Source organism: Panthera tigris, chromosome D4, assembly GCF_018350195.1.
Source record: "Panthera tigris isolate Pti1 chromosome D4, P.tigris_Pti1_mat1.1, whole genome shotgun sequence".
Taxonomy (NCBI): Eukaryota; Metazoa; Chordata; class Mammalia; order Carnivora; family Felidae; genus Panthera; species Panthera tigris.
The window spans coordinates 81,070,083-81,094,824 of NC_056672.1; the positions used below are offsets into that span (position 1 = coordinate 81,070,083).

Sequence of the window (24,742 nt, forward strand, 5' to 3'; positions counted from 1 at the left end):
TTATCTTCTAGTTCACCTATTCTCTCCTCTGCCTCTTCAATCCGAGCCGTGGTCATTTCCATTTTGTTTTGCATTTCGTTTAAAGCGTTTTTCAGCTCCTCCTGACTGTTCCTTAGTCCCTTGATCTCTGTAGCAAGAGATTCTCTGCTGTCCTCTATACTGTTTTCAAGCCCAGCGATTAATTTTATGACTATTATTCTAAATTCACTTTCTGTTATATTATTTAAATCCTTTTTGATCAGTTCATTGGCTGTTGTTATTTCCTGGAGATTCTTCTGAGGGGAATTCTTCCGTTTGGTCATTTTGGATAGTCCCTGGAGTGGTGTGGACCTGCAGGGCACTTCCCCTGTGCTGTGGTGTATAACTGGAGTTGGTGGGCAGGGCAGCAGTCAGCCCTGATGTCTGCCCCCAGCCCACCACTGGGGCCACAGTCAGACTGGTGTGTGCCTTCTCTTCCCCTCTCTTAGGGGTGGGATTCACTGTGGGGTGGCGTGGCCCGTCTGGGCTACTTGTACACTGCCAGGCTTGTGGTGCTGTGGATCTGGCGTATTAGCTGGGGTGGGTAGGCAAGGTGCACAGGGGCAGGAGGGGCAGGCTTAGCTCACTTCTCCTTAGGTGATCCACCTCAGGAGGGAACCTGTGGCAGCGGTAGGGAGTCAGACCCACTGCCGGAGGTGTGGCTCCGCAGAAGCACAGCTTTGGGTATTTGTGCGGAGCAAGCAAGTTCCCTGGCAGGAACTGGTTCCCTTTGGGATTTTGGCTGGGGGATGGGCACGGAGATGGCGCTGGCGAGCGCCTTTGTTCCCTGCCAAATAGCTCTGTCGTCTCCGGACTCAGCAACTCTCCCTCCCTTTGTCCTCCGGCCTTCCCGCTTTCTGAGCAGAGCTGTTAACTTATGACCTCCCAGATGCTAAGTCACGCTTGCTGTCGGAACACACTCCGACTGTCCCCTCCGCTTTTGCAAGCCAGACTCAGGGGCTCTGCTTGGCCGGCAGGCTGCCCCTCCACCCTGGCTCCCTCCCGCCAGTCCGTGTAGCGCGCACCACCTCTCTGCCCTTCCTACCCTCTTCCGTGGGCCTCTCGTCTGCACTTGGCTCTGGAGAATCCATCCTGCTAGTCTTCTGGCGGTTTTCTGGGTTATTTAGGCAGGTGTAGGTGGAATGTAAGTGATCAGCAGGACGCGCGGTGAGCCCAGCGTCCTCTTACGCCGCCATCTTCCTCTCCGCCCATTACCCATTTAATGCCCATCACCCACCTCCCCTCCAGCAACCCTCAGTTTGCTCTCTGTATTGAGTCTCTTATGGTTTGCCCCCCCCCCGTTTTTACGTTATTTTCCCTTCTCTTTCCCTATGTTCATCTGTTGTGTTTCTCAAATTCCACATGAGTGAAATTATATGATATCTGTCTTTCTCTAACTTATTTTACTAAGCATAATACCCTATAGCTCCATCCATGTTGTTGCAAATGGCAAGATTTCATTCTTTTTGATCGTCTAGTAGTATTCCATTGTATATACACATACCACATCTTCTGGATCCATTGATTAGTCGATGGACATTTTGGGCTCTTTCCATATTTTGGCTATTATTGATAGCACTGCTACAAACATTGGGGTGCATGTGCCCCTTTGAATCAGCAGTTTTGTATTCTTTGGATACATTCCTGGCAGTGTAATTGCTGGGTTGTAGTGTAGTTTTATTTTAAATTTTTTGAGGAAACTCCATATTGTTTTCTAGAGTGGCCACACCAGTTTGCATTCCCACCAGCAGTGCAAAAGGATTCCCCTTTCTCCACATCCTCATCAACATCTGTCCTTTCCTGAGTTGTTAATTTTAGCCATTCTGACAGGTGCAAGGTGGTATCTCGTTGTGGTTTTGATTTGTATTTCCCTGATGATGAGTGATGTAGAGCATCTTTTCACGTGTCTGTTAGCCATCTGAATGTCTTCTTTGGAAAAGGGTCTATTCATGTCTTCTGCCCATTTCTTAAGTGGATTATTTGGTTTTTGAGTGTTGAGTTTGGTAAGTTCTTTTTTTTTTTTTCCAGTGAAGCAATGATATTTTTATTTTTATTATTTATTTTTATTCTTATTATTTTTAAATTTAAATTCAAGTTAGTTAAATACAGTGTAGTCTTGGCTTCAGAAATAGTACCCAGTGATTCATCTCTTACATATGATAGCCAGTGCACCTTCCCAAAAGTGCCCTCCTTAATATCCATCACCCGTTTGACCCATCCCTTCACCCACCTGCCCTCAATTTGTTCTCTGTATTTAAGAGTCTCTTAGTTCTTTACAGATTTTGGATGTTGACCCTTTATCGGATATGCCATTTGCAAATGTCTCCTCCCATTCTGTTGGTTGCCTTTTAGCTTTGTTGTTTTCCTTCACTGTGCAGAAGCTTTTTATCCTGATGAGGATAGTTCATTTTTGCTTTTTTTTCCCTTGCCTCTGGAGACATGTCAAGGAAGAAGTTGCTGTGGCCGAGATCAAAGAGGCTGCTACCTGTTTTCTCCCATAGGATTTTGATGGTTTCCTCTCTCATATTTAGGTCTTTCATCCATTTTGAATTAACTTTTGTGTATGGTGTAAATAAGTGGTCCAATTTCATTCTTCTGCATGTCACTGTCCAGTTTTTCCAACATCATCTGCTGAAAAGACTGCCTTTTCCCCATTGGATACCCTTTACTGCTTTGTCAAATATTAGTTGGCCAGATATTCGTGGATCCATTCTGGGTTCTCTGTCCTACTCCATTGATCTGTGTGTGTATGTGTGTGTGTGTGTGTGTGTGTGTGTGTGTGTGTGTGTGTGTGTGTATGCCAGTACCATACTGTCTTTGATGATTACAGCTTTGTAATACAGCTTAAAGTCTGGAATTGTGATGCCTCCAGCTTTGGTTTTCTTTTTTGACATTGTTTTGTCTACTTATGGTCTTTTGGGTTCCATACAAATTTTAGGACTGCTTTGATCACAGACTCTAAAGTCAGAATTACCAGATTTAAACTTTAAACCTCCATCTTTTTCTAGGTGACTCAATTTCTTAATCAATAAAATGGGCCTAACCATGACTTTCTCATAGAGCTCTTTTGGATCTCAGTGAGATACTGCACGTCTATTAATATTCTGATTCCATCTTTATTTATGTCTTTGTTTCCACCTAGACAATCTCGGGGCAGGAAAAGTTTCTGAAGTGTCATCCTCCATTTTCTCCTTAGTTACACCAACAACATGAAACCAGGAAACCACACATTGAGTGCTTCTGAATTCCTCCTCCTGGGCCTGTGTGAGCAGCAGGAACAGCAGCCTCTCGTCTTTGGCATTTTCCTGAGCATGTACCTGCTCACTGTGCTGGGGAACACTGTCATCATATTGGCCATTGTCTCTGATCCACACCTCCACACCCCCATGTACTTCTTCCTGGCCAACTTCTCCCTCACTGATCTGTGTTTAGCATCTACCACAGTCCCCAGGATGCTGGTGAACATCCAGGCCCATAGGAATACCATCACCTATGCTGGATGCCTATCTCAGATCTACTTCTTCCTATGGTTCATCGGTCTAGATGTTTTCCTCCTGGCAGTGATGGCATATGACCGGCTTGTGGCTATCTGTCATCCCCTTCGCTACACCTTGGTCATGACTCCCAGATATTGTATTGGTCTGTTGGTCATGTCCCTAACCCTCACTCAGTCATACTCTCTGACCCACACCAGTCTCCTGACTCAGTTATCCTTCTGCACTGACAACATCATTCCCCACTTCTTTTGTGAACTTCTCCCCCTGATGAAGCTCTCTTGTTCCAATACTTACGCCAACCAGTGTGTGCTGATGTACTGGGGAGGGGCATTGACCATCTTGATCCCCTTGCTAATTATCATCTCTTATGTCCGCATTGTGGCTGCTATTGTGAGAGTCCCATCAGCTAGTGGGAAGTGGAAGGCCTTCTCCACCTGTGGCTCTCACCTCTCAGCAGTTTGCTTGTTCTATGTGTCTGCTATTGGGGTGTACTTCATTCCCTCCTCTGCTGATTCAGCCAGCAAGGACAGGGTTGCAGCAGTGATGTATGCTGTGGTGACCCCCATGCTGAACCCATTCATCTATAGCCTGAGAAACAAAGACATGAAGAGTGCCTTGGGGAGACTCCTGAGCGGAAGGGCACTGCGATCTCCATGAGGCCAAGGATGTCATTCTGGGAATGCAGGGGAGATCAACTTAGAGAGTTATCCAAATCCTGCATCGGCCTCTTGCTAATTTTTCAACCTATGGCAAATTAAGTAACCTCAGTGAGCCACAGTTTGCCTGCTCATAAAAGGAGGTAATTAAATATTCTCTATCATGTTAACTACACTAAAATAAAAAATAATTTAAAATATATTCTCTATCATGCAGTGTTTCTGGAAGAATTAGGAGAAAAATATGTAAATTTTCTCATTCTGGGTCTTATGCTTAGATTTTTATTACTTTTAATAATATTCAACATATTCCCTTGAGGTAAATATTTGCATTTTACAGAAAAGAAAACAAAGGCTCAAAAACAGTGTGTGTGTGGGGGGGGGGGGTAAGTTAAATTACTTATCTGAAGTTACACAGCTAATATATGGCAGAGCCAGAATTTGAACCCAGATATCTGATTCCAAAATGCATACCTTAATGGTTACATGATGGCTAAATGGACATGAAATCCACATATTTCTCTCAATTACTAGTTTGCTTTCTTTTCTTGCTTCCCTCACATCATTCACATACACAGTTCCAATCAACAACTTCTCTCTATACTAGCAAATGACTTGAGGTTGGGGCAAGGCAAATCAGAAACTAGGATGGAAGAATGAACACTCTCAGAGATCCTGATACTTCGCCAAGGGAGCACACCCCCTGCTGGAGCATAAGTCTCTAGTTAGATATTCTGAAATAATCTATGAATAAAGCCACATGATCAGAGAGAAGGGTACTTGGACCACATTATGTGGGGCTGTCACCGAGTTTCTTTTATGGGGCCATTATTCTTCTGCACAGTGCCAACAATCTATGTTCAGATCTATTTTAAAATATATCAGTTTTATTATTGTATCTCCCTTAGGGATGCTGCTAAGGATTTATCCTCACAAGGGGATAAAGATTTTTCAATAATCCACAGGATAAATTTTGGAAACTTCAATACATTCCATCCATTTCTTCCATGCATAATTGGAACTCTGAGATCCCACTGACAAACTCAGATTTTTAAAATAATTTTTAAGTGAAAATAAGACTTACACTAGAATCAGAAATACCTGGTTTATGTATCAGTTCCACTATTCACTGCTTGTATGTCTTCTAGATAGTTACCAATGCCCCTCTGTCTCAGTTTCCAAACATAAACAAGTGAGTAGTAATAGTAACTATAGTAACTATCATCTAAGGCTGTTGTGAGAAATCAAAAAGATAACACATGTAAACTTCTTAGCACAGTGCTTGACACATATGCTACAATCTTCAAGTTCTGCTTAAAACACAGCTCAAATGCAATTTTCTCTTCTCCCTCTGGATAGGTGAATCTAGAGGACTTCACTGAGGACGTAACATTTGTGATGGGTCTTAAAGTATGGGTATGTCATTGCAAAATAGAAAAGAGAAGTTTTCAAGGCAGGAGGAACAGAATACAGAAAGGTATAAATTTATGTAAAGAAAGGAAAATGAGAAGCTATAGTTCTGTAGGTGAGTTGAGATGGGGATGTAATGTTCCCAATCTTGGGATGTCCAATCATTTCCTGATGTAGTCAACTTTACAATGTATGCAGACTGGGTACTGCCACCTAAAATGGTCTCTGGCCATTAGTTCATTGGTCAGTGTATGCTTATGATTCAACTGATCTTCAAACACTAGAAGGCAAGAAGGATGGTGACATCAATATCTGGCTAGACTTCAGGTAGCAGGAAAAGTCAGGGATTTGCTGCTGGTATTGTAACCCTAGTTGGCATCACTAGAATGCATGGGTAGTAGCAGAGAATTGCAGGAGCATACCTCATTTAAGGAGAAGGTGGCCCAGAGCCATGAGATAGCCTTATTACTGAGACATATCTCCAATATCTTTTTAAAGCTGGAGGCTATTTTTCCTGTACCAGAAATTCACTCACTACGACTAGCTGCCAATCTCCTGAAGTTGCCTCGCCCAGTTAATGGGTTGCTGACTACAGACACATTAATGAGCCTACCCAAAACCACTAAAAGTATTACCCAGCTGAGCCAAATCTGAAGTGTTAACCCAAAGAAATGTAAACAAAGTAAATTGTTGTTGCTCTAAACACTAAGTCTGGGGAGCCTTTGTTACGTAGCACTTGGTAATTGATAAAGCTCTGCTTGAGGAAGATGATATACAAGATGGAAGTTGCTTTCTTTAGAATGTCTGCCTCCCTCATTTTCTCTAGACTAATAACTTGGAACAGATTTCAGCACAGCCCCAACATGAAATAACAGTCCCGGTTACAGGAACATTTACTTGATTCATCAAAAGGGGAGTAGGATTTAGCAACACATACCACTCATAAGTGGAGGGATACAAATCGCTGGACAAGAAAGTTATGAAACATTTTCCTGGGTGGGGTCAAAGTGCACAATGCATGAGGACTCTCCTATGACCCAGGAGACAGGAACACCTGGAACAAGTTCTCACAGGCTGTTGGGATCATTGATAGGCTTGGACATGATGGCACTCACAGCAAATGGAATGTAGATGCTAGTACACCTTGTTAAAGTACTGAGGGAGAGGTCTGAATCTCAAAGATATGGCCATGTTAGAATGTATTTATAAGACCAGAGAACACACCAGGCAACTATGTGCCCAAGACAGGACAGGAGATACTCCTTTCACTAAAGCAAGAAAGAACACACTAGTGAGGAGGACAACAGAATCACTGAGAAGTTGATTGGGGGCTCTTTCTCTTGGGACAGAATGAATAGAAAATGCTAACATGGAGCTTGGCTCCCTGGTATCAACAGGTCCAGGTGGCAGCACTTAACCATAAGAAGTAATATGAATGAAAATACCAAATATCAAAATCCATGGCAAGGCCATATCTCCTATAGGGATTTGTTGAAGTAGCTAATAAATGGCTCTGTTTTTAGGGCTGAAGTAGAGGGGGAGCCAAAGAGGGTATTGCTTAAATTATAAATAAATAAATAAATAAATAAATAAATAAATAAATAAATAAATCTATGTAGACACTGATGGTAGTTTTACAATAAAGAATCATAGTCCCTCACCCAGTTATAAGACTTAAGACAGGGTGCAAGGGTCCAGCAGCAAGCCATCATACACGGGAAATGCTCTATTTGGGATTAGGGGCAAGCAGGTCCAGAAAGCACAAGCAAACAGGGATGGTCAGCACAGATCCCCATGTTCTCCACCTTTTTTTCAGTTTCTTTTCACTCCACACACATCATTAGTCACTGGGGTGGAAAACACTTGGACCTGGTTCATGGACAAAATCATAATACATTGTAATGAGCTGAAAATGGATGGATGTATACTGCCTGGAATGTACACTGTCATAGACAACCCCACCCAGGAGTGACTCTAAGGAAGGGAGGCAAGGAAAAATCCAGTGGGCACAGCATCCACTTGATTATCATTTTTGCACAAGAATAGAAGCCAAAGATAAGAATATAAACAGCCTCTTTGGAAGTGATGAATCCCTTACTCTGATAATATTGTTAGTATAATTTAAAATCACGTGTCAAAGTAAACTAAACATTATTCAGAGATAGAACTATACATAGTACGTAGCAGGTCCAGAAGGACTTTTATGGAAAGGTAGCAAATTACAGCAAAGAATAAAAAAGATGAATAAGGTATACAAGGATTCAACCAGGGATAAGTATTCAGGAACTTCTTGCTGCTGTCAATATGCTCGATACCCCAATGATTTTTACCTTGATAGGGTAAATAATGAACTAAGTATTTTTATACCTTATTTTATCTGTCCTTTTGCTGCCATGAAGGATGTTCCACAATGGTATTCGCAAATTCGGTTGCACTAGGATCACCTGTTTTGTTTTGTTTTGTGTCGTGTTGTTTTGTTTTTACAAAAAATATGAGGGTCCCTTCTCTAGAGAGTTCTAAAGCTCCAGGAAATACTAATTTGCAGCTAGAATTCAAAAGCACTGACAATGACAGAAAGCTACAAAGAGTAGAAGTGAGCAAGAGATGTTATGGAAACAGAACTGGGAAAGAAAAGTCAAGACCCATATTTAGAGAGACCACTACGAAACATTACCAAGGTTGGGCTGGCTTGGTTCCAACAACTTGCATGACCTCTATTCTAAATAGCCTATCCCTGTAGAATCTTCACTTTTCTTTCTCCACCAGTTCAAGTGAGCTCACACATTAAGGCTCAATAAAATGTCATATGATGGGTAAAACTACCTGACCACCGTTGTGCAGATTATTTTTCTTCCTTCTGTGGTCCAACATTTGTCATGGCAGCTATCACCATCTTATTTGATTAACGCTAACTTGAACACATGACTCTACCATGTATAGACAATATGGACAATATCTTATTTATTTTTACATTTTACCAATAGTGCATAGCACAGTACCTGGCACATGGTAGGTATCAACATATACATTCTAGCTTAATGTGACCATGTTTCTTGCCACAACCATTAGCATTGAAATCAGGATACGAAAGCATGCAACAGTTTGGACTCCAGAGTCAGACTAGAAATAAATTTCAATCCTTCTTTCCCCACTTACTAGCTATAGTCTCAATCTGTAAAAGGTGATAATTATAGTATTTAACCCAAGATCTTTACAATTGGAGAACTAAATGGCATAATACATTTAGAGAGTTAAGAACATGGAATAAAATAGATATTAAGCTTTATGGAGAAATCATGATGACTGGACCTGTGTTACAGTTAATTGCATATATGTGCAACTACATACCATATGGAATTCTCTAAGATGAATTCCATAAAGGCATGGAATCAGTACCTCCTCTCCCTCACACAGTATCTGGCAAATGGGAGATTAATGAATTTGGTTGAATTGTAGGTTAAAAAAAGATTCACACCTTAGAATGACAGCAAACAAAAGAAGTTCTAATTGACCTTGCCCCTGTGTGGCTTAGCATCACCCTACACAAACACCAGGGAAATATTCACATTTATAGGACAGGACAACTTCTTTATGAAATACACCAACCACATACATTGTTAGATCTAAAGCTTAAGAGAATGATTCTGGGTCATTTTTTTAAAACCTAAGCAAATATGATAAGGGATGATATTGCTTCATAAACACATGGGTTCTCCAGGGCGTAACTTCAAAATATGAATATAGGATCAAATTCTCTGAGAAGAGAATGTATGAATTCCAAAAATCTTACTGAGTGCAGTCTTCATATCATTGTTCCTGAGGCTGTATATGAAGGGGTTCAACATAGGAGTCACAACAGTGTAAAATACAGCTGCAATCCTGTCCTTAACCCCAGAGTGTGATGAAGGGGGAAACAGATAGACACCAATAGCTGTGCCATAAAACAAGAAGACAATGGTGAGATGGGAGCCACAAGTGGAGAAGGCCTTCTGCCTGCCAGGGGCAGATGAGACTCCAAGGATGGTGGAGATGATGTATGCATATGACAAAATGATCAGGGAGAGAGGACCAGTGAGTATCATGGAGCCCACAGTGAACAGGGCTACCTGGTTGGTGCTGGTGTCTGAGCATGACAGCTGCAGCAGAGGGACCACATCACAGAAGAAGTGATGGATGCTGTTGCCTGCACAGAAAGAAAGTCTAGCCATAAGCAAGGTATGTAGGAGGGCAGCAAGGTTGGTGAGGACCCAGCATGCTGCCAGAAGGACCACACAGACAAGAGGACTCATGAGCTCGGAGTAGTGAAGAGGCCTGCAGATGGCCACATAGCGGTCATAGGCCATCACCCCCAAGAAGAAGTCATCCAGTGCTCCAAACATCATGAAGAAATGCATCTGGGCCAAACACCCTTCATACGGTATGGTGTGACTATGTGTCTGGATGTTCACCAACATCTTGGGGACTGTAGTGGAAGAAAAGCAGGCATCAGCAAAAGAGAGGTTGGCCAGGAAGAAATACATGGGGGTGTGGAGGTGTGAGTCAAAGCCAATGGCCAGGATGATGAGCAGGTTTCCCACGACAGTGACCAGGTACATGCCCATGAAGATGCCAAATAGGAGAGGCTGCTGCTCTGGCCTCTTGGAAAGACCCAACAGAAGAAACTCAGTGACACTGGACTGGTTGATTCTGTCCATGCCACTACTCTTCCTGGAGGAAGAGAAAAGATAAGTCAAAAAGTGTTAAAAAAAAAAAAAAGTTGGTGCTTCTATCCTTCTCTAAAAGAAACACCCTCACCCAATTCACATATGTCTTTACTCCAAGTTCCTGGACCTTCCCTCCAAGGTCTGCACATCATTCCTTACTCCTCAATCCACCCAAGAAAGGAGGGCAAGCAGGCAGAGAGATTAAAATGCAAAAGAAAGGTGGAAGATGAGTCTCAGGATACTTCCATCAATGCTACATGTTCACTAAGATCCAAATACCCTGGCTTCCATGGCCTAAGCCCATCTAATTTGCAAGCAGTAAGAGCTGACACTTTGAACTGTAAGCACTACACAATGTGGCATCTAATTGAAAACCCATACATTTTATTACATATACTTCACAAATGAGTTTTTGAAATTCAGTGAAATTAACTCACTTGCATAATATCACAAAGAAGGTAGTAAATACAGCATGGGGGGCCTGAAGCCATTTCTGGTGCCCTTAAACACCCTGAATCAAGGCTACCTTTACTTAAACTCTTCCTCTGCAGGAGGCAGACATAGGGGACTCTCTCTAAGGGAGAAGTTTCTACTGCCCATCTCAGGACTGGCAGAAACAGGAGGCAGGGGCTCCACCTGGGATCTTTTGTGTATCTCAGAGGGAAAAACATAACTGCCTTTTTTTTGGAGCACTCACCTCATTTATCTAGCTCAGACAGAATTCACCATCAGAGACAAAACTCCCTGCACCTGTGTTCTCCCTTTTGGTGTCACAGGACCTTGATTTAGGCATGCAGGCTCTTCTTAGCCATAGCAAATGATAAATCCGAGGCCCCAGGGCTGTTGGGTATGTTGGGCCAGCCAGAGAGCAGCAACCTAGACTACAGCAGTGGAGGTGGGATGAGCCTTGTGCACGCTGTCACAGAAGTATTTCTAGGTTCTGGGTCCCAGGAGTAGGATTTTCCAGGCTGATCCCCAGGGACAAATATGAAGTAATTGCTCTACCTTCATGCTTCATCTCCCTAGGCCAACACTCACCAAGGAGTGTGGGCAAAGGGAATGCACAGCACATAGATGGTTTTGCATGTGATAAGTTTTGTCCCCAGGGATATGTGTGGATCCCTATTCTTCATGCACATATACCCACAGAAAATAACAATGACAAATCCCAGAAAAAAGAGGAAATTTTAATTTCCAGAGTTACCATACCACAATATTCAAAATATCCGGTTTTTAGCAAAAAGGTTCAGGCATGCAAAGAAACAAAGATGTATTGCTGATTCAAGGGAAGACAGAAATGAACAGAAACTGTCCCTCAGTTAAGTGCAGACTTTGGAGTTTCTAGACAAAGATTTTAAATCAACTGCCTTTAAAGAAATATACTCAAAGAGCTAAAGGGATGCAGGAAGCAATATCTCAACAAATAGAGAATGTCTAAAGAATGATGAAAGTTTAAAAAGAAACCAAACAGAAATGATAAAGCTGGAAAGCACAGGAATCAAAGTGATCAATTTATGAGAGGGGTTCAAGATCAGAGTAAAGCAAGCAGAAGAAAGAATCAGCAAACTTGAAGATAGATCACATGAAATCATCCAGTCTGAGGATCAGAAAGAGAAAAGAGTGAAAAATAAATAAGCAGACCCTAAAAGACCTATAAGACACCAGCAAGCATGCTGACATATGAATATTGGGAGTTCAAGGACAGAAGACAGAGAAAAAGGAATAAAGAATATTTCAAGAAATAAAGTTCAAAAACATCCCAGACATGATAAAAGTCATAAATCTACACATCTAAGAAGTTCAATAATCTTCAGTTGGATAAACTCAGAGAAAGCCACATTGAGACACATTATAATCAAACTGTTGAAATACAAAGACAAAGAGAAAATCTTAAAAGTGGAAAGAGAGAAGCTAACCAGTATGTAAAATCAATCCTTGATAAAATTAACAGTTGATTTCTCATCAGAAACCATGGAGACCAGAAAGCACCGAGATAATACATCTAAAGTGCTGAAAGAAAAAAATTATCAACGAAGACTTCTATATCTGGCAAAAAAAAGTGAAGGAGAAAATTAAATATTTTCAAATAAAAAAAATAAGGAATTTGTTCAGATAGAACTTCCCTACATGAAATGCTAAAAGGAGTCCTCCAGGCTGAAATAAAATGATCAAGAAAAACATCATATGATTTCACTCATATATGGAACTTAAGACACAAAACAAATGATCATAGGGGGGAAAGGTGGGGAAGGGATGGTTTAAATAGGTGACAAGTACTGGGTTTTGTATGGAAGTGTTGAATCACTAAATTGTACAACTGAAGCTAATATTACATTATATGTTTACTATTTGGAATTTAAATAAAAACAAAATGAAAATAAAATTTTAAATGACTCAAAAAATAAAATAAAATAATACCAAAAAAATAAAGAGTAATTAGAAAAGATAGAAAGATAGAATGAATGGATGAACAAATGAAAGAAAGAAAGAAAGAAAGAAAGAAAGAAAGAAAGAAAGAAAAAGAAAGAGGAAGGAAGGAAGGAAAAAAGAAAGGAAGAGATATTTTCCAAAGAAAACATCCAAATGGCCAATTAACACAGGAAAAGATGCTCATTAGTCATTAGGAAAAGGCAGATCAGAAGGAAGGAAGGAGAGGAGAAAGGGAGGAAGGGGGAAGAAGAAAGGAAAAAAGAAAGATCCTAGATGGTAACTCACCACCATATAAAGACATAAAGGCCACTGGTAAACGCAACTACATAGGTAAATATAAAAGCAAGTATTCTTGAACTTTTTTGCAACTCTTCTTTTAGTTTGCTATATGGTTGAAAAACAGATTCATACAACAATAACTATAAATCTATGTCAATGGGCACATGATGTATAAAGATGTCATTTGTGAAGATAACAATATAAAGGGGGAGGGATAAAGATATATAAGACCAGAATTTTTGTATGCTATTGATACCAATTCAAACTAGATTGAGTTTAAGATGATAATTGTAATCTTCAAGGTAACTACTGAGAAAATGAGTGATATATACAGAAAAAAGAAATTAAAGGAAAATCAAAAAGATAACACTAAAAAAATTAAACACAAAGAAAGGCAGTAATGGAAATTTTAGGAATAAAAAACTATATAAAGCATATACAAACCAAACTGTAAAATGGTAGAAGTGAGTTCTTCCTTACCAGTAACTATTATAAGTGTAAATGGATTACAATCTTGAATTAAAAGGTAGAGGCTGGCAATTTAGACTTAAAATAAAGCATGATCCATCTGTATACTGTCTATGAAACTAACTTTAAATCCAATGACACAAGGGAAAATAAAAGAATGGAAATAGATATTCCATACAAACAGTAGCCAAGCAAAATTTGACAGAACTACAAGACAAACTACCCCAATTAAAAAATGGCCAAAAGACTTGAATAGATATTTTGCAAAGAAGACATTCAAATGGCCAATTAACACATGAAAAGATGCTCAACATCATTAGTGTTTAGAAAAACGCAGATCAGAAACCACTATGAAAATACAAATCAAAATCATCATTTCATAACCACTAAGATGGCCATAATTTTTTTTTAATGGAAGGTGACAAGTGTTGAAAGGGACGTGGAGAAACTGGGACCCTTGTATATTGCTGGTGGGATGCAACTGGAGTGGTCACTGCGGAAAATAGTTTGGTTCTTCCTCAATGACTTAAACAGAGAATTACCATATGATCTATCAGTTCCACTTCTAGGTATATATCCAAAATAATTTAAAACAGATAATAGAACAAATATTTGTACAAAAATGTAGCAACTCCATTCACAGTGGTCATACTGTGGAAATAATCTCAATGTCCACCAACAGATAAATGGATAAACAAAATGTAGTATATATGTACAGTGGAATATTATATGGCCACATAAGGGAATGAAGTACTGATTCATGCTATACAACATAGATGAACCTTGAAAATATCATGCCTGGTGAAAGAAGGCAGACACAGAAGGCCACATATCGTATGATTCTGCTTATATTAAATATCCTGAATAAGCAAATCTATGGTGATGGAAGAAGATTAATGGTTGTCATAGACTGTGGAGAGGAGGGAATGGGGAATGACTTCTTAATGAGCACATGGTTTCTGTTTGGGGGGGTGAAAAAGTTCTGGGACCAGACAGTCATGATGGCTGCACAACATAATGAATGTACATAACATCACTAAATGGTATACTTTAAAATAATAAAAATGGTAACCATTTTATGTGTATATTTCAGCTATAAGTAAAATAAAACGAAGAGGAAATAAAATGTACATAGATATCTGCTCATTTGAACATAAAGAACTACAAGAATAATAAATCAGAAATAAATGAGTTTGAAATTGACTCCCCACCCCATTCTTTTCAGTAGGTTCCCTAATCTCTTGACTCAATGATGACTGAGGAACCTCTCCTAACCTTCCTACTCTTTCCTTGTCCATCAGGCTTTTAGTTACAAATCAGAGAAGCTGATTCTAGCAGATGTGGGCATTTCTTCAAATATAGAAAGTATTTAAAAGATGATGGGTCTAAACCTCTGGGACACAGCAAAGGCAGTCATAAGAGGGAAGCATATAGCAATCCAGGCCTTCCTAAAGAAGGAAGAAAGGTCTCAGATACACAACATAACATTATACCTCAAAGAGCTGGAAAAAGAACAGCAAATAAAATCCCAAACCAGCAGAAGACAGAAAATAATAACAATTAGAGCATAAATCAATGTTATCAAAACCAAACCAAACCAAACAAAACAAAAAAAAACAGAATAGGTCAACGAAACTAGGAGCTGGTTTTTAAAAAAATTAACAAAATTGATAAACACCTACCCAGTTTGATCAACAAGAAAAAGGAAAGGACCCAAAGAAATAAAATCAAGAATGAAAGAGGAGAGATCACAACCAACACTGCAGAAATACAAACAATAATAAGAGAATATTATGAGCAGTTATATGCCAATAAAATGGGCAATATGGATGAAATGGACAAATTCCTAGAAACATATACACTACCAAAACTGAAACAGGAAGAAATAGAAAATTTGAACAGACCCATAACCAGTAAAGAAATCAAATTAGTAATCAGAAATCTCCCAAAAAAACAGAAGTCCAGGGGCAGATAACTTTACAAGGGAATTCTACTACACATTTAAAGGAAGAGTTAACACCTATTCTTTTGAAGCTGTTCCAAAATATAGATATGGAAGGAAAACTTCCAAACTCTTTCTATGAAGCCAATGTTATCTTGATTCCAAAACAAGACAAAGACCCCACTTAAAAGGAAAACTATAAACCAATTTCCCTGATGAACATGTATGCAAAAATCCTCAACAAGATACTAGCCAACCGGATCCAACAATACATTAAAAAAATTATTCACCACGACCAAGTGGGATTTATATCTGGGATGCAGGGCTGGTTCAATATCCACAAAACAATCCATGTGATTTCATCACATCAGTAAAAGAAAGGACAAGAACCACATGATCCTCTCAATAGACGCAGAGAAAGCATTTGACAAAATACAGCATCTTTCTTGATAGAACCCTCAAGAAGGTAGGGATAGAAGGATCATATCTCAAGATCATAAAAGCATATATGAAAGACCCACTGCTAATATCATTCTCAATGGGGAAAAACTGAGAGCTTTACCCCTAAGGTCAGGAACATGACAGGGATGTCCACTCTCACCACTGCTACTCAACATAGTATCGGAAGTCCTCAGCAATCAGACAACACAAAGAAATAAAAGGCATCCAAATCAGCCAGGAGGAAGTCAAACTTTCACTCTTCACAGATGACATGATACTCTATACGGAAAACCCAAAAGATTCCAGCAAAAAACTGTTAGAACTGATACATGAATATGACAAATATCATATGACTTCACTTATATGAAGAAATCAAGATACAAAACAGATGAACATAAGGGAAGCAAAAATAATATAAAAACAGGGAGGGGGACAAGACATAAAAGACTCTTAAATATAGAGAAAAAACAGCGTTTCTGGAGGGGTTGTGGGAGGGGGGTGGTCTACAAGGGGCATTAAGGAATCTGCTCCTGAAATCATTGTTGTACCATATCTAACTAACTTGGATGTAAATTAAACAAATAAATTTCAAAAAAAAAGATGATGCATCTAAATTCAATGTGCTATCCTGAATTGGATCCTAGAACAAAAAAAGGGCATTAATGGAAAAACTGGTAAATTTATCAATGTTAATGTCTTAGTTGTGCTGATGTACCATGGATGTGTAAGACATTAACAACAGGAGAAACTGGGAAAAGCACATAGGAAGTCTCTGTACTACTTCTGTAACTTTTCTGGTATCTAAGATTATTCTGCAATAAAATGTTTACTAAAAATAACAAATTAATGAGTTTGGTTAGCTACAATGGGTGGGTGGGAATGAGGTGGGAAAGTTGAGAAGATGAGCACACCTATTTGTATAGTTTTTACTGTGTTATCTTTCAATTTCTCAAATAAATAAGCAGGAATGAACAAAGCAAAGCGGAGTGAAAATAAAACAATCTAACATTTCAAATGACATGATCAGACAGAAAGGGAAAATCAAATAACTCAGGTAATTCTAGATACAAGCCCATTGGGTGGTTGCTCATGAATGAGCCATCATTTTTAAAGACAGGGAGGGAGGGAGAGGGAGGGAGAGGGAGGGAGAGGGAGAGAGAGGGAGAGAGAGGGAGAGAGAGGGAGAGAGAGGGAGGGAGGGAGGGAGAGAGAGAGAGAGAGAGAGAGAGAGAGAGAGAGAGAGAGAGAAACAACAGCCATTGTATGGTGTATGAGGTCTGCATTCCTAAGAACAGTCAGGATATCTCACCAGATCCTTATATACCACTGCCACTGCTGCTTTCCATGCCTCGGTGGCAACAACGTGTCCTGTGGCACAAATAATTACAAAAAGTGGTCCTGAAGGCTTCTTACCTATGCCCAGATCTCGTTTCTCAAAATACATGCCAGGCCATTATTGAAAGGGCAATGGACGCCTAACGTAAGGATGCATGCAACAAGTCTCTCTGGAATTATTTTATCTCCAAATGATGCCAATACAGTAGCATCTTTTCTGGATCATTGAGTCCCTCATCTTTCAACTATATTTATACATTTCTGTGAATCCCTAACCAACAAGGTTTTATGCCTTGAAGTTCTAACGTCAGCCCAAGATTATTGTAAACCCAGTGATATCCATGACCTCACCCTCAACCAACACCATGACAGCCTGAAGGACCATCAGGTGACATCAGACCCACAACTTGACTCATTCCTGATGATGGCATCAGACATACAGCTGGGCTTACCTGTGATGGTGACCTTGATCTACCCACTGGACTCATCCAGTTCTCATCTCCCTTGTAAATCTCCTATCCAATGTTCCCTTCACCTTCTAAACACTCTCCTGCTTTTCATATCCTTTCTTTCCCAGTTCAACCCCAACCATCACAAGCTACTCCCTTCCCCTTCCATCCTTGCATTTTCTGCTCCTTCCTCAGATGTCTGCACTTCTAGCCCCCATCTCTGATACACAACCAGCACTGAAGGATGCGTTATAAAATAATTGTTATGTAAACCTTACTGAGCAAATAGCCATGTTTTAAAGGATATGAATTGTTGGGTATGCCATAAGGCACCCTCTCAACTGCCTGGCCATGTTGTAGCCTATCAAAAAGATCTTAAAGAAACCTTCACAATAACACAACCCAGCCCCTATATATCTGATGGTCCACATCTCTGAACCTAAACCTTGTTTTTCTCCTGGTCTTTCCTTTAAAATACTAACTCCAACTATCCAGAATAGCCCCATATTATGTCTTGATTAAAATGCTTACTGGAAATTTAGTAGTTCTTCATTGCCCATGCCAAATTCTCAGTCTAAGCTTCTAGTCCATGAGAGATATTCTCTTCTTCTCCACTATCCCTTACTCCTGCACTAATTTATTCCTCTCTAACCCTGGCTTCTCTTCATAATTTGACTTGTACTGTCTGCATTTTGGACTCATACTCTAAAACAAAACCCACCAATTTTATTCTCACCACCAAGTATGTTATATTTTTGTCAACTGCCCTCATTCTGCTGACCACAATGGAGGTCACTGGTGCTGCCTTGGAGGCCACCATATTATGCAACATAATGAAAGAATTATGCCAGTCAGGAAATGTCTAAAATAATATCCATATATATGATTCAAACTGCCACAGCCCTGGGAGCCCTGAATGAAAGACAATGATCCCTGGCAACAATGGTTGCTAATAATTGCCTAGCCTTAGATTATCTGATGACCAGCCAAGGGGACATTTTCTCCCATAAGGGCACTTATTGTTGCATGCTGACAAATAATACAGGCAAAATTTCTCAGATAGCACAATACATAGTCTGTTTCTCCAGCAGAAACTTTTCTCCACTCCCACCCCTTTACCACTACAAATTCCCAAACCCATTCTCTCTGCTTTGTCTAAGCCAACTTGTAGCTTATACCCACCCAGATTCCTCAAGAATCCTTTGTGCCTCATTCTTTCTTTTAAATTCTCTTCCTACGTGAAGTGTCATCAGCCTTGACTTCTGAACCAAAGCATGTGCCTCCTGATAATATGCACTGTCGTAGGCTTATGAAAGATCTATAGTTAGAATCTTCAATACACACACACATACACACACATGCACACACGTGTACGCATACACAAACATGGTGAAATGTTAGCTTTTGTAAAAGAGTATGGGTCAAGGGCATAAGAGAATTTATTCTATCATCTTTACAACTTTTTTCTAAGCATGAAGTCATTTTTAAAAATAAATTTTAAAAAGTTGAATCCCAGCTGGAACCAAGCCCCAAAAATATTTGAGCTTGGAACTGTGCCCAAGAAGAAACAAGTCCAAGACATCCCTGGCATTGGAGACACTGTCCCTTGTGACTCCAGTCCCCTCTGGCTCCTGGACATGATGTTCTCCATATGGCAGGAAGAAATTGGCCAGTTAACCCACAGTGGCTCCTCCTTTACTATGAAGAGAAGCTGAGAATTTGGCAACAGTCTGGAAGAAGTGTCTGAACTCACAGATGACGAACACAGGTCAGAAGGAGCTGGAAATCTGCATGTGGCAATGGATCTGCCTATATACTTGTGGGTTTGTGTATGAGCATCTCTGTGTTCATGAGTGTGTGTGTGTGTGTGTGTGTGTGTGTGTGTGTGTGTGTGTCTGCATGCATTGTATATGCTTGTATACCTGTTGTTTGGTAGTTGGCTGTGTGTGTACTACGTAACTGATTCACAGCCTGATTCTTTTCTTCAGTTAGTTAGACCCAATCTGGGCTGTGTTTTAGTGCATAAGTTATCAGCCTCCAACATGTGATTAGGGACTTCTGATTCATATCTGTGATCTTCAATATTTGCCTCTATTGTTATGACAGTGGCATTCTCCCAATGGGGTGATGGGCATCACAGCTGAGTGATGAGAACTCAGCATTAGGAGTAAGACTGTTGTCTCCACTGCTGGGGAAAGGATATCCAACCTCTTCAAGGAACCAAGGTTAGAAGGGGCCCAAATCTGTCCTCAGCAACATGTGTTAGTGTGCATGCAAGATGTTTATGAGTGACAACTTGTATGTAAGAGCAGGAATGTGTATTGTTTCCTTTTGTCTGTGTGTCTGTTACCATGTGTATGTTGCCATGTTTATGGGTTGTTGTTGGCGGTTTAATGATGGTGCCTGTCACTGAATAGACTTAATTTCCCCATGATGACTGACTGCCTTCACTGGGAAGGGGCCATCACTTCAGTGATGGGCGTGGGCATGCTGCTGGTAGAGAGTGACTAAGTGTGCATGTGTTGTTGGTGCATGTTTCTCGTGAGATTTTGAAATTGTGTATGGCCTTGTGTGTTTTTGGTGATGTGTATGTATAGTGATGAGTTATGCATATGTGAGTTGTGTATTTTACCAGGTATGACATGTTTGTATGTTAATGGTGCATTGTGAATGTATTTGTGGGTGATACATAATTGCATATTATGTACATCCTGCCTTGTGTGTTATTCATGACTTGTATGTATATTAGTATTTATGAAATAAACCACATACTGGCTATCTTTCTCTTACAATGGGGCTCAGACACAGGTGACTGAAATCTTCAAATCAGCAGTGTGTGTGTGTCTGTGTATCTGTGTGTGTGTGCGTGTGGTGTTTGTATGTGTGTTTGGAGACTTCTGATTTGCACTCATGACTTCAATTAGTTCCTTAAGTGACCTCCTTCTCATGGACGTAACCACTGCTCTAAGTGACTATTTCCTAAAAAGGGTCTGTTATCATTTTCATATACCTGTGTGAGTCAGTGGCTCAGAGGTTTGTAACCCTTGCACATTCACTTAATGTCCCAGGCAAAGGAATGTTAGGCGTGTTGCTGAGTGAAGTTAGAGCACAGAGTCTCACCAAATGGCGGCAAGACCTTGGGAGAGTCACTCAACTATTTGGCCTCACTTTACATATCTAGAAAATGGAGGCTTACAGGCCTTCTGTAAGTATTTATGGCTTGAATAGAAGTTAATGTATGTGAGAGTCTTTTGTCAACTGGAAAATATATAAATATAAATGACAGACAGGCACCAAGAAAATTTTGGACAACTTCAGTCTCCTTGCAACCCTAAAATAACATACTGTCTCTGGCACTCACAACCAGTGAAAAGAGAGATTTCCATGTTAAAAGCATAAGTGATGATCACACAATATTAAGTTGAACTATATGAGGTAACCAATATTTGATCTATAGAAAATGGCAATTATAGAAGTAGGACAATAGTTCAATATATATATTTATTTATAGGGATATATATATGTACTGTATTCATATATATCCATACATATGGTGTGTATACATATATATATATACATATATAAACACACACACACACACATATATATATATATGTATGTATACATACACACACACACACATACAGTTGACCTTTAAACAACATGGGTTTGAACTGCACAAGTTCATTTACACATGGATTTTTTTGATAAATACAGTACAATACTATAAATGTGCTTTCTCTTCCTTATGATTTTCTTAATAACATTTTCTTTTCTCTAGCTTACTTTATTGTAAGAATACAGTATATAATACACATACAAAGTATGTGTTAATCAACTATTTGTTATTGGTAAGGCTTCTGGTCAACAGTAGGCTATCTATTAGTAATTAAGTTTGGGGGGAGTCAAAAGTTATATGACTGTGCATGGGAGTCAGCACCCCAACCCCTATGTTATTTAAGGGTTGACTGTATATCTCATATATATGTGTATGTGTGTGCATGTGTATGTGTGTGTGTGTGTGTGTGTGTGTGTATATATATATTCCCATATGTATGTCTACATATATTCCATCTGAGTATATGTATATGCATAGATGGAATGTAGAGATAGATGGAATATATATGTATACAAACACTCCCATCTGTGTGTGTGTGTGTATGTATCCCCTTAGGTATATATGGACATACATGTATCCTATTTCTAACAGCAACTTGTTGCCTATAGAACAATTTCTTAATGGCTTAAATGAGAAAATTACCCTAATTTTTAGTGAAACAGCAAAGATTTTATCTGATAATGGAAGGCTGATGTGTGTATTTAATTAGGAAACATAAGTAAAGCCTTTAAGCATAGTGCCTGGCACATAGTATAACCCCCCAAATGTTCACCATTATTATGGAAGATTGTTTGAGAGGTATTCTGGTTTAGGAGTTGTTCTGGCATTCAGGTGGGGTTTGAATGACCCCCCATTTCTAGAGTGCTGGTGAGCTTACAGCTGTAGATGAGTGTGATCCAGCCAGGTTCACAGGAGGAATGTGACAACACTCCAACAAGGCCACCTCAGTGATGGCATCGCATGTCACTTTAAGGCAGAAACAACGGATACTAGTTTGCCAAGGACCATCTACTACTTCTGCCACAGTGAACTGTTTTCGTCTGGCTCTGTCTTGGTGTCATAAATTATCCCAGTATATGGGACCTTGCTTTTCTTGTCCACCACTACATTCTCAGTACTTAGCAGAGGGCCAGGTTCAATCTCAACATTCAGTAAATAATGGTCAAATGAAACAGTGAATGCTCTCTTGTTTCTGTGCAATGAGGTCTTGTTGGCTGCTTTTGGTTATAATGTTTTCCTAGAGCCAGACTGGGACAGAGTGAAGATGCATGCATCCACAGGTGTGAGAAATTAATAGGAATGTAGTTTAAAATGCATTGTTTTCTCAGAATATTACAGTATGGAATGTGTCCCTATCATTCTTCCTGATATTTCCAATCCTCCTTTATCCCCAGCATGTAAAAGCACAGCATGAGGCCTGAGAACCAGAGCAGTGAGTTCCTCCTCCTGGGGCTCCCCATCCAGCCAGAGCAGCAGGGAATGTTCTTCACCCTGTTCCTGGGCATGTACCTGACCACAGTGCTGGGGAACCTGCTCATCATCCTGCTCATCAGGCTGGACTCTTGCCTTCACACCCCCATGTACTTCTTCCTCAGCCACTTGGCCTTCTCTGACATTTCCCTTTCATCTGTCACAGTTCCAAAGATGCTCATGAACATGCAGACTCAGCAACAATCCATCCCCTATATGGGGTGTATTTCACAGGTGTATTTCTTTATATTTTTTGGTTGCCTTGACAACTTTCTTCTCACAGTGATGGCATATGACAGGTATGTGGCCATCTGTCACCCTCTCCACTACACCACCACCATGAGGGAGGAGCTGTGTATCATCCTAGTGGCTGGATCCTGGTTCTTCTCTTGCATCCAAGCTCTTTTGCACACCCTCCTCGTGGACCAGTTGTCCTTCTGTGCAGGGACTGTCATCCCACACTTCTTTTGTGATCTTGCTGCTGTGCTCAAGTCTTCCTGCTCAGACACCTCTTTCAATGAGCTGCTTATCCTCACTGAAGGAGCATTGGTACTCATTCTACCATTGAGTGGTATCTTGGGCTCATATATTCATATGGCAGGCATCGTTCTGAAGGTCCCCTCCTTCAAAAGAATCTCCAAAGCCTTGTCTACATGTGGCTCCCATCTCTTTGTGGTGTGTTTATACTATGGGACAATTGCAGGTGTTTACTTTTTCTCTTCATCAGGCAACTCCAAAGACAAGGACATAATTGCTTCTGTAATGTACATGGTGGTCACCCCTATGCTGAACCCCTGCATCTACAGCCTGAGGAATAAGGACATGAAACATGCTCTTCAGAAAATTTTTAGAGTCAAGGACCCTCTTTGGTATGGTTAATTTAACCCCGTTGTCATGAACACTCATTGGGCTATAAACATGTCTCCTTTAAAAGTTGTGACTTGGGGGGCGCCTGGGTGGCTCAGTCGGTTAAGCGGCCGACTTTGGCTCAGGTCATGATCTCGCGGTCCGTGAGTTCGAGCCCCGCGTCGGGCTCTGTGCTGACAGCTCAGAGCCTGGAGCCTGTTTCAGATTCTGTGTCTCCCTCTCTCTGACCCTCCCCCATTCATGCTCTGTCTCTCTCTGTCTCAAAAATAAATAAACGTTAAAAAAAAATTAAAAAAAAAAATAAAAGTTGTGACTTGGACAGCTCTTACTGCTGACACCATTCTTCATCTGATCTCATTTTATGTTTCCTCTCATCTTTTTCTTCACCTGATTTTTCCCCTACCTGTTCTCTGAATTGTGTGTATTAATGTTTCTATAGGGAAATCCCAAGTCCTCCTATGATGTTTACTGCAAGGTTGTGAGACTTTTGAGCCCACTTCACTGGGCTTCAAGAGCTTTTCTTATCTCCCATCTTTTTCTTCAATAACTCTCTTTATCTCGTGCTGATATTAACATATATTTATGTGAATTTTCTTAATACCACCAAACTTCATTTATTTCATGTGTGAAGAATTCAGAAGTTACCAAACTGTTTTGCCTATTGAATGGTGTCCATCACAGCTGGCATTAATTAAGCATTTAAATGTATATTTTATTTAATCCTCAGTACAAGCCTCTTATGAGGGTACTAATATTTTATGTAGAGAGCAAACCAAAACCCAGAGAGATCAAGTAAATTGCTGCCCTAAGACCTAATCTCAGACATGCATGACTTTAAAACCATGTCTTTAACCAGATTACTTTATTGCCATTATCTCGGTCTGTACCACTGACCAGTTTGGACATTTTTGATCCTTATATAGAGCATACAATAAGTACTGTTTTGTATTCCACTTTTTATTCAGTATAGTTATGGTTAAATCATTCTCAAGACTTTATCATTTTCAAATGTGTCTACACAACTTAATATATTCATCCATTCTAGTTTTGACTGACATTTGGGCTGTTCCCGGTTTGGGACCTCTATATACTAGAGAATGGGATTTGGGGGCCACAATGTATGTGTATTTTCAGCATTAATAGATAATACCAGAAAGT

At 40.1% G+C, this 24,742-nt stretch overlaps 2 protein-coding genes across 2 annotated transcripts; one reads left to right on the forward strand and one right to left on the reverse strand.

The window, feature by feature from the left end:
• The first annotated feature begins 3,227 nt into the window (after positions 1-3,227).
• LOC102968136 (olfactory receptor 1J4-like) lies at positions 3,228-23,596 on the forward strand. Its single transcript, XM_007094520.2, has 3 exons — positions 3,228-3,724; positions 5,402-5,404; positions 22,657-23,596. Exons 1-3 carry the CDS (start codon positions 3,228-3,230, stop codon positions 23,594-23,596), a joined length of 1,440 nt encoding a protein of 479 aa, XP_007094582.2.
• Positions 8,310-10,275, reverse strand: LOC102967839 (olfactory receptor 1N2-like). Its single transcript, XM_007094519.2, has 2 exons — positions 9,372-10,275; positions 8,310-8,329 (listed from the first exon to the last, which is right to left on the reverse strand). The coding sequence occupies exons 1-2, from the start codon at positions 10,273-10,275 to the stop codon at positions 8,310-8,312; spliced, it is 924 nt and encodes a 307-aa protein (XP_007094581.2).
• Positions 23,597-24,742: the final 1,146 nt, after the last annotated feature.

What these genes read in the sequence shown, in the direction of transcription:
- LOC102968136 (XM_007094520.2), top strand. Translation starts at nt 3,228, where the DNA reads ATGAAACCAGGAAACCACACATTGAGTGCTTCTGAATTCCTCCTCCTG.
- LOC102967839 (XM_007094519.2), bottom strand. Translation starts at nt 10,275, where the DNA reads ATGGACAGAATCAACCAGTCCAGTGTCACTGAGTTTCTTCTGTTGGGT. An exon ending in TGATATGAAGACTGCACTCA is followed by an intron (nt 8,330 to 9,371) that starts GTAAGATTTTTG and finishes GAGAAAGAAAAG; the next exon opens with TGAAGATTCTACAGGGATAG.